Source organism: Alternaria postmessia, assembly GCF_024291825.1.
Source record: "Alternaria postmessia strain BMP 2775 chromosome Unknown scaffold_8, whole genome shotgun sequence".
Taxonomy (NCBI): Eukaryota; Fungi; Ascomycota; class Dothideomycetes; order Pleosporales; family Pleosporaceae; genus Alternaria; species Alternaria postmessia.
Window position 1 is genome coordinate 604149 of NW_026260081.1, and position 11544 is coordinate 615692.

The 11544-nt window shown below is 50.9% G+C and overlaps 7 protein-coding genes across 7 annotated transcripts; 3 read left to right on the forward strand and 4 right to left on the reverse strand.

The window, feature by feature from the left end:
• Positions 1-39: 39 nt before the first annotated feature.
• On the reverse strand, positions 40-699 carry J4E82_002216 (uncharacterized protein; the record flags this gene model as incomplete). Its single annotated transcript, XM_051728518.1, has 1 exon — positions 40-699. One exon carries the CDS (start codon positions 697-699, stop codon positions 40-42), a length of 660 nt encoding a protein of 219 aa, XP_051591931.1.
• Positions 700-1477: 778 nt separating this feature from the next.
• J4E82_002217 (uncharacterized protein) lies at positions 1478-2212 on the forward strand (the record flags this gene model as incomplete). The annotated part of the gene is made up of 2 exons (XM_051728519.1): positions 1478-1582; positions 1628-2212. 2 exons carry the CDS (start codon positions 1478-1480, stop codon positions 2210-2212), a joined length of 690 nt encoding a protein of 229 aa, XP_051591932.1.
• A 1018-nt stretch (positions 2213-3230) lies between these two features.
• Positions 3231-4149, forward strand: J4E82_002218 (uncharacterized protein; the record flags this gene model as incomplete). Its single annotated transcript, XM_051728520.1, has 2 exons — positions 3231-3238; positions 3378-4149. The coding sequence occupies 2 exons, from the start codon at positions 3231-3233 to the stop codon at positions 4147-4149; spliced, it is 780 nt and encodes a 259-aa protein (XP_051591933.1).
• Positions 4150-4327: 178 nt separating this feature from the next.
• On the reverse strand, positions 4328-7759 carry J4E82_002219 (uncharacterized protein; the record flags this gene model as incomplete). The annotated part of the gene is made up of 1 exon (XM_051728521.1): positions 4328-7759. The coding sequence occupies one exon, from the start codon at positions 7757-7759 to the stop codon at positions 4328-4330; it is 3432 nt and encodes a 1143-aa protein (XP_051591934.1).
• A 334-nt stretch (positions 7760-8093) lies between these two features.
• On the forward strand, positions 8094-9006 carry J4E82_002220 (uncharacterized protein; the record flags this gene model as incomplete). The annotated part of the gene is made up of 2 exons (XM_051728522.1): positions 8094-8410; positions 8460-9006. The coding sequence occupies 2 exons, from the start codon at positions 8094-8096 to the stop codon at positions 9004-9006; spliced, it is 864 nt and encodes a 287-aa protein (XP_051591935.1).
• A 158-nt stretch (positions 9007-9164) lies between these two features.
• J4E82_002221 (uncharacterized protein) lies at positions 9165-9774 on the reverse strand (the record flags this gene model as incomplete). The annotated part of the gene is made up of 2 exons (XM_051728523.1): positions 9165-9521; positions 9691-9774. 2 exons carry the CDS (start codon positions 9772-9774, stop codon positions 9165-9167), a joined length of 441 nt encoding a protein of 146 aa, XP_051591936.1.
• A 316-nt stretch (positions 9775-10090) lies between these two features.
• J4E82_002222 (uncharacterized protein) lies at positions 10091-11038 on the reverse strand (the record flags this gene model as incomplete). Its single annotated transcript, XM_051728524.1, has 1 exon — positions 10091-11038. One exon carries the CDS (start codon positions 11036-11038, stop codon positions 10091-10093), a length of 948 nt encoding a protein of 315 aa, XP_051591937.1.
• Between the last annotated feature and the right edge of the window lie 506 nt (positions 11039-11544).

Genomic DNA, 11544 nt, shown 5'->3' on the forward strand with positions numbered 1-11544 from the left:
GCGAACCAGAAAAATCTATTAGACTGTTTGTTTGGACGTTCAAGGCCCCGGCTGAGCGATATACGCCTGAAGCTGCATAAGTAGTATCTCAACTGGTACGTTGTGTCTTGCTGCCTTGATTACGACAGATCTCTCGCCAGCGTAATGACTGCCTTCTATCAATTCTTGCGCCTTGTTTTCTCCAAGCAAATCCGTCAAGCTGTAGACTGCAACCTTCTTCCCTCGCCAGACGGTGGTATGAAATTCAAGCTCTGGATACCGCACACGAGGTTTTAGATGAGAGACAACAGGGCCACTATACCAGTTCGGGGCTTTGTGGGTGACCTCTAGAGCAGCGTGAGGGTCGAGCTTCGCCTCGAAGCTCTTGGTAAAGTAGTTTGACCATTTTTCCAGTTCGGTCGTGATCCGATCTGCCTGGTCTTGCAAATCGTCCGCGCGAGTACGAAGCGATCGGAATATGATCACACAGGAAACGTCTTCTACGCCCTCAATGTCCTCAGTGCGAGGGCTTGCGACTGGAATCAAGCGGCCTCTGAAACCAAAATTCCAGCTGAGTTTGCTGACTGCTCTCTTGCGCATGACATCCAGTACGAAATCTGGCATGTCCTCTCTCCAGACCATCTTCCTCAAATTATGACCACCATACTTTTCGTTCATGCGTGCATAAAGAGCTCTCTCCCATGCCCTCCTTTTGCCCATGTATGCGGCGATCAGATGCCTCCCGAGAAAACGAAACGGAGGACCAAGATGCTTCTTATCTGTGGTAAGAGAGACAGGCAGGAGCCACGGGTCTTTCGTTGTGGGGTGGGGGCGGGCGTTGAGAGAGACCAAGAAAGCGGTGGGGAGCACGATTTGTACCGCGCGACAATGGCGAATAGGTGACGCCAACGCGTGGGCTGAACCGTCAGATACGTGTGTTGACTGAGTACAGGAATGTGCATACCGAATGGATTCATCCATAGCTTCTTCTGAAAAGGTGTAAATTCTGCAAATTTTGGGCGCTCTTTTGTTTGCTCGAAACGAGATCTTTCATCTACGACTAACGGATCGAGCAATGGCGACAACGGAAGTTCTTTGGCTGTTTCGTCCCTACGAAGGCGGAACGTCTGGTGGGCATCTTCTCGTGTAGGGCCGAGGTCGCGGCCCCTCAGGATGCGACCTGGGACGTGAGCGGAAGACTGGCGGCATTGAGCCCGCAAGGATAGTCTAATGGGGCTCAAGCATAGTTTCGGGCGACAAGTCCATCTGCCTGGCATCAGGCAAGAAAGATGGGCGACTGTGTGATTCGTATGAGGTAATGAGGCGGCATCGTGAAAGATTCCAAACCACTGCGTCGGACCCCCGGCTTGGCGCGCCATAGCTTCGTTCGTGTGGGGAGGAGGGAGCTACCCCAACATCACACATTATGGCTTCTCTTCTACGGCGGGCCACAAGGCCATCGACACTACAAAGCTTCTATAGAAATGGCACGCGATCCATGTCAAGCCAATTCGGCTTCCAACCGCAATGGACCCCACAGCAACAAGACCAACAGACACCACGAGCAATCTCGCTGCCCATACCCTACGTGACAGAGACCACTGTAAGCCCAACGACGCTGTTACTCGCTTCCTATCTGACTTCGTAGGGTGGAGGCTGGAAAACTTCTGATATCTTCTCGCGTCTGCTCCAAGAGCGAATCATCTGCCTGAATGGCGAGGTGGACGACTACATGTCCGCCAACGCCGTCGCACAACTCCTCTTCCTCGAAGCCGATAACCCCGAGAAGCCTATATCCATGTACATCAACTCGCCTGGTGGCAGCGTGAGTGCCGGTCTTGCCATCTACGATACCATGAACTACATCCGCTGCCCAGTCAGCACGATATGCATGGGCATTGCAGCCTCCATGGGGTCCTTGTTGCTCGCAGGCGGCGCAGAAGGCCAGCGATACATACTGCCACACGCAAGAGTCATGATACACCAGCCGAGTGGCGGATACCGCGGTAAGGCGAGCGACATTGCCGACCATGCCAAAGAGATCTTGAGAATTCGAGATAAATTGAACAAGATATACCAGTCGCATGTCACAAAGAAGAGGACATTGGAAGAGATCGAGAAGTACATGGAGCGTGATTATTTCATGGACGCGCAGGAGGCGGTAGATTTCGGTATTGTAGACAAGATACTGGAGAAGAGAGAGGCTCCATCCAAGGACGATGAGAAGAAGTAGGACTCTCGACTATTCAGCAGCACACACAAGATTATGACCTGAAATAACGGAAATCAGAATGTGCCTATGACCGATTTAATGCTCATTGTTTTTGCAGTAGCCTATTATCACCACATGCATCGAACCATGGAGATGCATACTTTCCGGCTCTGGAGAACCATCGACTATCCACTCCTAGGCAAACGATAGTATACAAAGAGGGCTTTTTCCTTCAGTTGTTCTCACACTAGACCGTACCCCCAAAGGAATTCGCTGTGATCCAAACGGAGATGCTAACAAAACACATGATAGTGTACATTCTCAGGATGAGCTTTGGCGTCACATAAATTTAAAAGGATGAATTTGCTCGTGGCAACGCTAGCTTGGCTTACTCGGTTGGCATGGCGTAAACAGAGTAATCACATATCACATATGAGCGCGAGCTGGGTCATCTAGTCTATTCAGTGCTTTTGCTTTTCCTAAGTATATGCATTACAAAACTCGGCGTATGACACGCAGTTTCTGTTCATGATTCGCCCACAACTATGTCAGAACAACAGATGCTAACATAAAACAAGATCCTACAATCGCTTCTGGTTAGGGTGGTCCTGAGTGCTGCGCCTCACCCCTGCATAACGGCTGGAGGACGCACTTCGGCTAGGTTCAAGAACTCTGAGGTCGCGCAATCGTTTCATGAGCTTGTAACCAAGCCCCAAGTTTGATTTATTGTTTTCTGTGGTTACACACGCACTCGTACTCGATACATGGTTGAGACAATTGTGATCCTGATGAAGTCGTAAACTTCGTATTTCAGCCAAGTCATCTCAGCGGTTCGCATTATAAGATATAGCGAAAGAACAGTAACGATCATAATCACGCAAGTATACTCCAAATTTATCGCTAGTTTATCATGCCAGAGTTCGATTTCACGCCCAGTAAACCCAAGCGTCCGACCGTCACCAGCATTTCGAATAAGCAAATTGATTCGACTAGTAATGCAAATTTTCAAACCAAAGACAAGCGAGTTTTTGAGTGGGACATGCTGGTGTAAGTGTATCAATCTGAGGATCCTATCATTACTTATGGTCCGTAGCTTCGACGATTCTATGATGCCTGTGGTTGTCGGGACAGGCGGTGGCAGAGCAGACTTTCGTGTGCACAGAACGCTCTTTACATCCAGATCCAGATTCATCGAGCGCGCTACTAGCAAGGACTCACAGGGGAACGATGTATTGGTCGTATGGCTACTGGATGAAGATCCTCAAACTTTTCGTCTATACCTCAACCTCGTATACGCAAATCAGCTGGCCACCAGAGGTCCTGACCAGTGGCTAAAGCTATGTGAGCTATACGGTTTGGCAGAAAGACTACAAGATACCAAATCCAAGAACCAGACCGTTGAGGGAATGTACAGCTTCTTGAACGAGCTGCTCCACAGTTCCATGTTACCTTCCGTCAAATGGAAACATTCTCTCCCAGCTGTAGCAACGGCAAAGCTGTTCGAGGGTATGACCGACCAAAGTCAGGTCAGGAACCTGCTTTTGGATTTCTACACAGACTTCGGTGACCCAATCTTGCTTCGAGAAGCGCAGGCAGAATTGCCGGCCGATTTCATCTACGATGTTGCCGTCCGATTGTTGGAAAAGCGCGCTCATGTTATCTTTGGCTCACAAATCGTGTACCCACCGTCTCGCTACTACGAATTCAGCAATTCTTTGCCAGAGAATACTGGCATTGTCACCAAGGAAACGGAGGAAGCCTCGATAGACGAACGGAGCGACACGGTCAAGGTTGCTAAGGCAGTGGAGAAGGATACTACAAAATTGGACGGAATTTCCAAAGACACCAAGCCGGAACCGAAGCTCGGAAGTCTATTCGGTGCAGCTTCTGATGTGGGGGTACCGGCTGCTGGTAATGCACTACCAATCCTCAAAGGGCTCGCAACAACGGTGAAATGACGACTGGACAGTTGTATGAAGACATCACTAGTAGTCGGACGTCGACGTTAGTAGGCGATACAGATACAGTATGAACGACATGTTTGAAGTAGTTTCTTTGATGCACATGAATTATTCGAAACCGTCAGAGCTGTACGGCGCTTCGTAGCGTATGCATGCGAGACAGCCTTTTTCTTGTTCAAGCACTTTGAACACACTCGGCCAAGGCACTCCAGCCATCACTGCACCAAGGTGCTAGCACAATTGCCCTTTGAGCATCTCCTACGTTGCCAGTACTACCCATGGCACCTGCCAAACCAACAGCACTCAGCGCACCATTCGGTGGCGCGTTTCGCATCGCAGTTTCCTTCGCAAGTGTACTGGCAAAAACATCGCCTCCAGCAGCGTCAGCGAGCTCAGCCCAACCGGTGTGTTTCCAAGGCGCAAGCATGACACTACGTCGGGCTTCATCCAGTTCTTGTTCCTCGCCACCCAAACTAACCGAGATGGCTTCAGCAACCTTCTCCACCCGGGCAAGCTGCTCGTCACTGAGCTCCTTGTTCGTGCGCAGTCGGTCCAGATCGTCCTTGATGGCTTCCATGGTTTCCAGATCATCATCAAGCACTGTCATGGCGCCAATGAGTGTCAACAAGCCCACATGACCTTCATGCTTTTCTATCGCGGTAAATAGTTGGTCGCGAGCCACTTGCTTCTCGGTCTCTCCTCCCTTGGCCCAGAGTACTTCAGCGAGGATGCAAATAATGTCTGGGTTGGCTCCGGTTGCCTCAAGCGACGTTCGGAAATAGGGTATGGCGGCATCGAAGGAGCCGCTGAAGTAGTGTGCTAGACCAGCTGTAAGACGAGCTGATAGCTTAGTCTTTGTGATCTGCTCCTTGGACAACGCAGACTGTTCCGCGTCGCTTTCTAGCTCCGAGAGCAGGTCTAGTACTGTCTCAGCTTCTTCCACGGCTGAATCATAAGACCCGACAGCGAGGAGATTACGAGACAGGTCCGTCTTGGCTTGTGCAACACGAGCCAGTGATGTCAGCGATTCTGACTTCTCATACTCTTGCTCGACGGTCTCGTTTACAGCTTGCAGAGCAGCCACTGCTGCATCGTAATTGCCGACACGCTCTAGGAACAGTGCAGCTAGGTGCTTATGTGGGATATCGTAAGGCACCTGTACGTTGAGCTGTTGGAGCGCGAATAGAGGTTGTATGAGGTTCGTGATGTTGCTGGATGATGAAGGCGAAGAAACTAGGAAGTCGAAAGCTGAGACGGCATACTGTCGTTTCGTTAAGAGCAATGATGATTCTGAGAGCTCGAACGCGTGGGTAAAATGGGAGAGCGCCTCGTTGGAGTCTCCGGTAAGCAATGCGATGATTCCTTCGCCTACCCAAGCCAACGAGTAGTCAGGATCTTGTGATTGCGCTCGTGAGAAGGCGGTGTGTGCAAGCTCGTGATCATTTTGTAAAAGGTAAAGCGCTCCAAGATTCGTCCAAGTGTGCACACTGCGCTCGTTGAGATGCAAGGAACGAACAAAAGCATGTTGAGCGACCTTGGGGCTCAGCGTTGTTGTAATGACACCAAGCGAGTTCCAGAACTCTGAATTCCCAGCTTCAAGTTCGATAGCGCGTTTGAAACACTTCATAGCTGCTCGGAGGTATGTTGTTAATTTGAAACCTTCAGTGCCTTCCTGCTCTAGGCAGACATGCGCTCTGTACTCAGTCCAACCTAGGTTGTACCACGCCACAGCTTGTGCGTGTATGTCGTGCGCACAGCTGGATATTGCTCGCTTTTGTGCAAGTATCGAGGCTTTGAGCACTTTTGCGAGAGTACTGTGTTCGTCTGTAGAAAGTGCAGTCAAAGCATCCTGTCCGAGCCCATCAATATCCTTGTGCTCGTCGAAATCGATCTTCATATCCGACTTGCTGCGCAGCACCTTCTCGATCAACTCTACAGGGAATTGCTTAAGCCTTTCCTGGACCCAAGTGAACAGACTGCATGCATCGCCAACAGCCTTCCAAAGGTTAAAAGCATCCGGTTTGTACTCGGTTATTGTCAGCGCAACCTCGATACCCCGGGTAGCGCTGTCGGCAGCCTCTCCGAAAAAGCCAGTCTCAACGCAACGCCAACCCTTCTCTACAAGCGTCTGTAGGAGTGCTATTGAGACGCCGAACTCTTTCGGGCGAGATGCTAGTACTGCTTCGTAACCTGCAAGAGCTTCGTCGAACTCACTCAGCTCGCGGTTGACATTGGCAAGCATGTACTTGGTAAACCATCCCTCTTCATCTGATCTCTTCAACACAACGCCATCTGTGGGATTTTCTGCATAATTGAACGCGCGTGATGCTGAGTTGTATCGTCCAGAGTTATGATAACTCTCGCCGAGGCCGACGTAGGAGTAGTAGTCATCCGGGCTAATGCGCAGTGCGGATAAGAACGATACGACACTCTTTTGGTATTCCTGTTTATTCATCTGCACGACACCCAATGCGGAAAAGGGCCAGCTGACACCTTTCCGTTTTGAACCTGGGGTCTGGCGTGCTTTACCAGAGTCTACAACTCGCTGAGAGACAACCTCAACAATGTCCCACTCGCCTTGGTTGGCAAAAAGGCGTGCTAAGCGCTCGGCTGCGACAACCTCAGAAGGCGATAGCTCGAAGGCCTTTTGAAAGCACTGTCGCGCTCTTTTGCGGTCTTTGTTATAATCTTGGTAGAAGATGCCGAGCAGAGTATATGCTGGAGCATAATTTGGGTTTGCCTTGATCGCCGCAAGTAGCTTCGCATATGTTCTTTGGCGATCCTTCCTCGCAGCCTTCGACGGATCGAGCTCCCATAAACAGACACCTATCCTATAAAGCGTCTGGGCGCGGAGCTCACGGCCTCGTTGCTTGGAGGCATCGAGCTGTGGGTATTCGAGATATCCTTGGAGCCTTTCTAATCCAGTCTTGTAGTCGCCTGCAAGTGCTTGACACCAGGCTGACTCTGCACCTATGCGGCCGTTTGAGGGATCTTGCTGTAGCGCCTTTTCAAGGAACTGGAAAGCTTGCTGATATTCCTCTTCCTCTTCCAAGACCAGTCCGATGCCGATGAGTGCAGAGGTGAATTGTGGCTTGCGCCTCAAGATGGACTCGAAGATACCTTTGGCCTCCAAATGGTTCCTTGGGGCCTGATAATAGACCAAGGCAGTAGCAAGTGTACTACTCAAAGCGTCGCGCGTCCTTTGAAATGACAAATCGGTTCTTTTTGCCTCAGCAGCCGCGTACTTCAAACCTTTTCTTGTCGTTTCGACCGCGCTTTCGTACTCTTCCAAGGACAAGTAGTAGTCTCCGAGCAAGCAGTGCGCTAGTGGTGACCTTGCAGCCTCCCCAATCCCTTCCGTCATTAACACCAAGCAGTCCTCTTGTGATACGAGCACATCTTGAGTAAGAGCTACCCCTCCCTCACTCAGGTCAGGTCCTTCTCTTGAGTCGCCCTCTTCCGTCAGCGGGTATTTTGATATGCCGCTGCTCAGCCAGCCAGTGATGACTTTAGATAGGCCCTCATCGGGGAAGAGCTCGACGAATTGCCGCAATGTCGATATGTCGAGATCTAGCAGGTCGTGCGCACTGTCCGCGTGTGACGCCATGACAGCAACCCGAATATTTTACCCAGCCAATGAAAGGTAGAACGCTGACAGATGCTTCAACGAAAGGAAGTGGAATTATCAAAAGCGCCTGGAAGAGCAGGCGGCGAAAAGTCGTGGCTGATGAATTGCAGAAGGGTCGAGGTTGGTGTTCGTCGTTTGGTAAGGCTGAGGACCAGGATCGACGCTAGCATGCCGTGCGTCATTGCTTGCTCTTTCGACGCTGCAAGCCCCACCAAAGCTTCCACAGTTCAATTCACTCCTTATGGGTCTTTCATAACACGAATAACGCCGTACGGACGGCCATATTCCTACCCTCATTACCTGAAATAACACTATGTCTACAAAAACCGCTCTCAAGGCCGCAAAGGCTGCTATTGGCGCAAAGGATTGGGAGGAAGCAAAGAACCAAGCGGAGGCAGTGTTGGAGCAGGATGCCCAGAACTACTTTGCCTATTTATTCCTTGGGCGTGCGAACGACGGCTTGAGCAGGTTTGAGGAAGCAGCGAAGGCCTATTATGACGCGACCAAGATCAAGCCCGACGATGCGCAGGCATGGCTAGGGCTGAGGGGCATGTACGAGGGCCTCAAGGGCGCAAAGGTTGATGAGAACACTGATGTTGGCCTGGAGTTGGCACAAATCTACATGAACCTGTATGCGGTGCAGATGCTGGAGATGAGGCTGAATTGCTGACCAGAGTAGCGACGACGCGTACAAGTCCCAATCAGCCATCGATAAGCTCGTCGATCATGCCCGCGCACATGGCACCAAGACTCAATATGCACGTGCGCTTAGCACACAACTACCATCCTCGCCCGTCTATTCGTACCTTGAAGGTCGCCTGCCCGACCCCTCCAAAACCTATACGCGTATCGCCGAGATCCACGAGACACAGGAGGCTTCCACAATCAAGCGCCTCATAGAAGAGAGGCGACTCCGCATCGGCGCGACGCTAGAAAATACTACCTCTTCTGTGAAGAATGAGATATATGCTGCTAGTCCACTAGAAGGCATATACGAGGAGATCATCAACTGGACGAGAGACGACGAGCTCAGGCGCGAATACGAAGAGAAGCTACTAGCTAGAGCGTACGATACCTTGATGGTGCTGCCATCGGGAGAGAAAGCAGACAAGAGAGAGAAAGTCATGAAGCTGGCACACGACATGGTCGTTATCAAGCATCCGAATCTACTGGCTTGGACAATCGAGTTGGAATGGCGGAGCGGCATGGAAGTTGAGGCGTATTAGATGTCTTCACAAGATTCGGCATAGCAAGGCGTTTGGTGCATGGACAGGACCGGACCTAGGCGCCTCTACATGATTACACATATTTCCATTAAGATAATCTTCTTACGAATCAATCCCAAAAGTCAAACACCAAACGCCGCCTATGCTTGCCTCTTTCTCTACGCGTTTGCAGCCCCAGCGACCCTTCTTCGCTCTTCTACACTGAACAGACTTTCGCCTTGCTTGAGCGCATGAATGAGCATCGGCACGCTACTTGCCTTGAAGTCTTGCGCTTCACGCACTTTGTCAAGATCATCGGCGAACTCGGCTGCGACTTTGCGTAGATAGATAGCGCTGAAGTCCTCTCGCGCCTGTTTGCTGGCCTTTGACGCTGCTTTTGTTTGCGGTGCAGGAGCTGGTGCATCCGTCATGACAACATCTTCGTCTGGCTGAGCATCCGGTGCACTGGCAGTTTGAGACTTCTTCTTCTTCTCTTTCTTCTCTTTCTTGGCGGGTGTCGGTGCCGGTGAAGGCTCCTTTTTCAAGTTAGCTCAGACAAACTCTCTTCGACGCGACTATAGTACCTTGGCCTCTTCTTCTACCGCAGCCACTTTTTGGCTCCTTGGGCTTGAGACATCGCTGTCACTTTCGCTCGATGATGAGACTGCCCAATTGTTAGCGCATGCCTCGCCGTCTGTTCCATACGCTTGTCGCACCTTCGGTCCTCGTCCTTCTCTTCTTTGATCTCTTCTTCTTCTCAACGACGTTTGCTCCTCTTTGCGCCGCCATTTCTGTTGTGCTGAATGGAGTTGGAAAAAGTTCGAGACGTGAATGATTGTTATCGATAAGGCACGTGCGCCGCTAAATTCAGGGTCTGCCCTTTTCTCAGTGCTGGGGTCTCTCTTGGCTCATGGATGCCTTTACGATATCAACGCAAACATTATCGCGGATCAGCCCTCATCTAACACGTGTTCGAAGCTCTCAGAGATGACAATGTGTACGCTGAAAAGTGCTTGCTGCGCATAGAACATGGAAGGGTCGCTCTTGCGCAATATGTAATTATCTTTATCTGAACTAATTTGGAAAGACCATACATAGACCTGATCTAACAAATGGTCTCGATCACAGCTAGCTCTGACATGGCACTCTTTACACTAGTCTTGAGCGCCTCACTAACAGGCATGTATGGTCGCCTTGGGTTAAGCCTCTCCTCTGCACCCTCGATACCGGCTGCTTTCGCACTGTACTGGCTGACGGCGTGCTTCGTGGGCGCGATACCAGCCTTGATTGGGCTCTCTGCAAGTGCCGCCTTCCGATGTAGCTCTAGTGCTGCTTGTGTCTCGCCACTAGTATACAACTCATAGATCTTCGAGCAGACCCTTGGGAAGACATTACTGAATGCTGATACGCAACCAGCGCTTCCAACTGCCAGGCCGGCTACCATCCAATCCGCCTGTCCAGCATACGTAGAAAAGGTATCGCCCGGCAACTCAGCACAAAGCCTTGTGATTTTCGCTACGCTACCACATGTCAACTTCACACCGACGATCTTCCCTGGGTTTTGTTTGGCAAGCGCAGCGATTGTGACAGAATCAAGATCCACTCCATTGCAGATACCCGGAAAGTTATAGATGACGATAGGCAACTCAGACTTCTGTGCGACCTCGTTGTAAAAGGCCATGACAACCTCTTTGGATGTCGCAGGCCCATAGTATGCGGCTGGCAGCAACAGCCCGTAGTTCGCTCCGGCTTCGATGGCGTCGCTGATATTCTCCATTACCTGTGATACGGAGAAGCTCGAAATTCCCACCATGAGGGGGTAGTTGGGGCCGACAGCCTCGCGGGCGCATTTTACCAATGCCTTTTTCTCGTCGCGAGTGAGCTGGAACGCCTCAGCATTCGAGCCAAGAATGACTAAACCAGTAAGACCTGATTTGGAGAGGTATGTGAAGTACTGCTTCTGTGCCGCGAGATCCAAGGTTGCCGTGTCGCTTTCGGGAGTGTAGAAGGTTACCGCGGGGCACCAGACGCCTGGAGCTGGGGGAGGAGCCATTATGTTACTAATCGTGGGAACTGGCCCTTGAAGATTATATGCTTTCTGTACAGGTTCCGGTGACCTAGGCGGGGTGGTGGGGTATGGATGGAGCCGTAGATTTAATGTTGATGTCCAGCCAGCGTCGTTGTGAGCAACTCAATTTGTAAGACGCAGCAGATTTTGAGCGACAGTATATATAATACGGATGAGTTGAGAAGACGCAGGTGTTCATGCAGTATCGGGAGGTATGCCGTGAGCCTTGAATAGCCGCCTGGACGGAACGGTCCGACAGTCCGATAACGCAACTTCATTTCTTGCGTTGAGCCTATCTAGGTACAATCTTAGCATTTTTCACCATTCTGACGATCAGCGATCTTGAGAGCATGCTCTCTTATGGAGGTTTCACCATTTCAATTTAGGCTTGTACTACAAGGGTGATTTGAGAATGGCCGGCCTAGCTCTCACCTACCCCTAACCCCGCCGCTATTCGCAATACCTAGGTAGATTGGACAGCGTCCGCCATC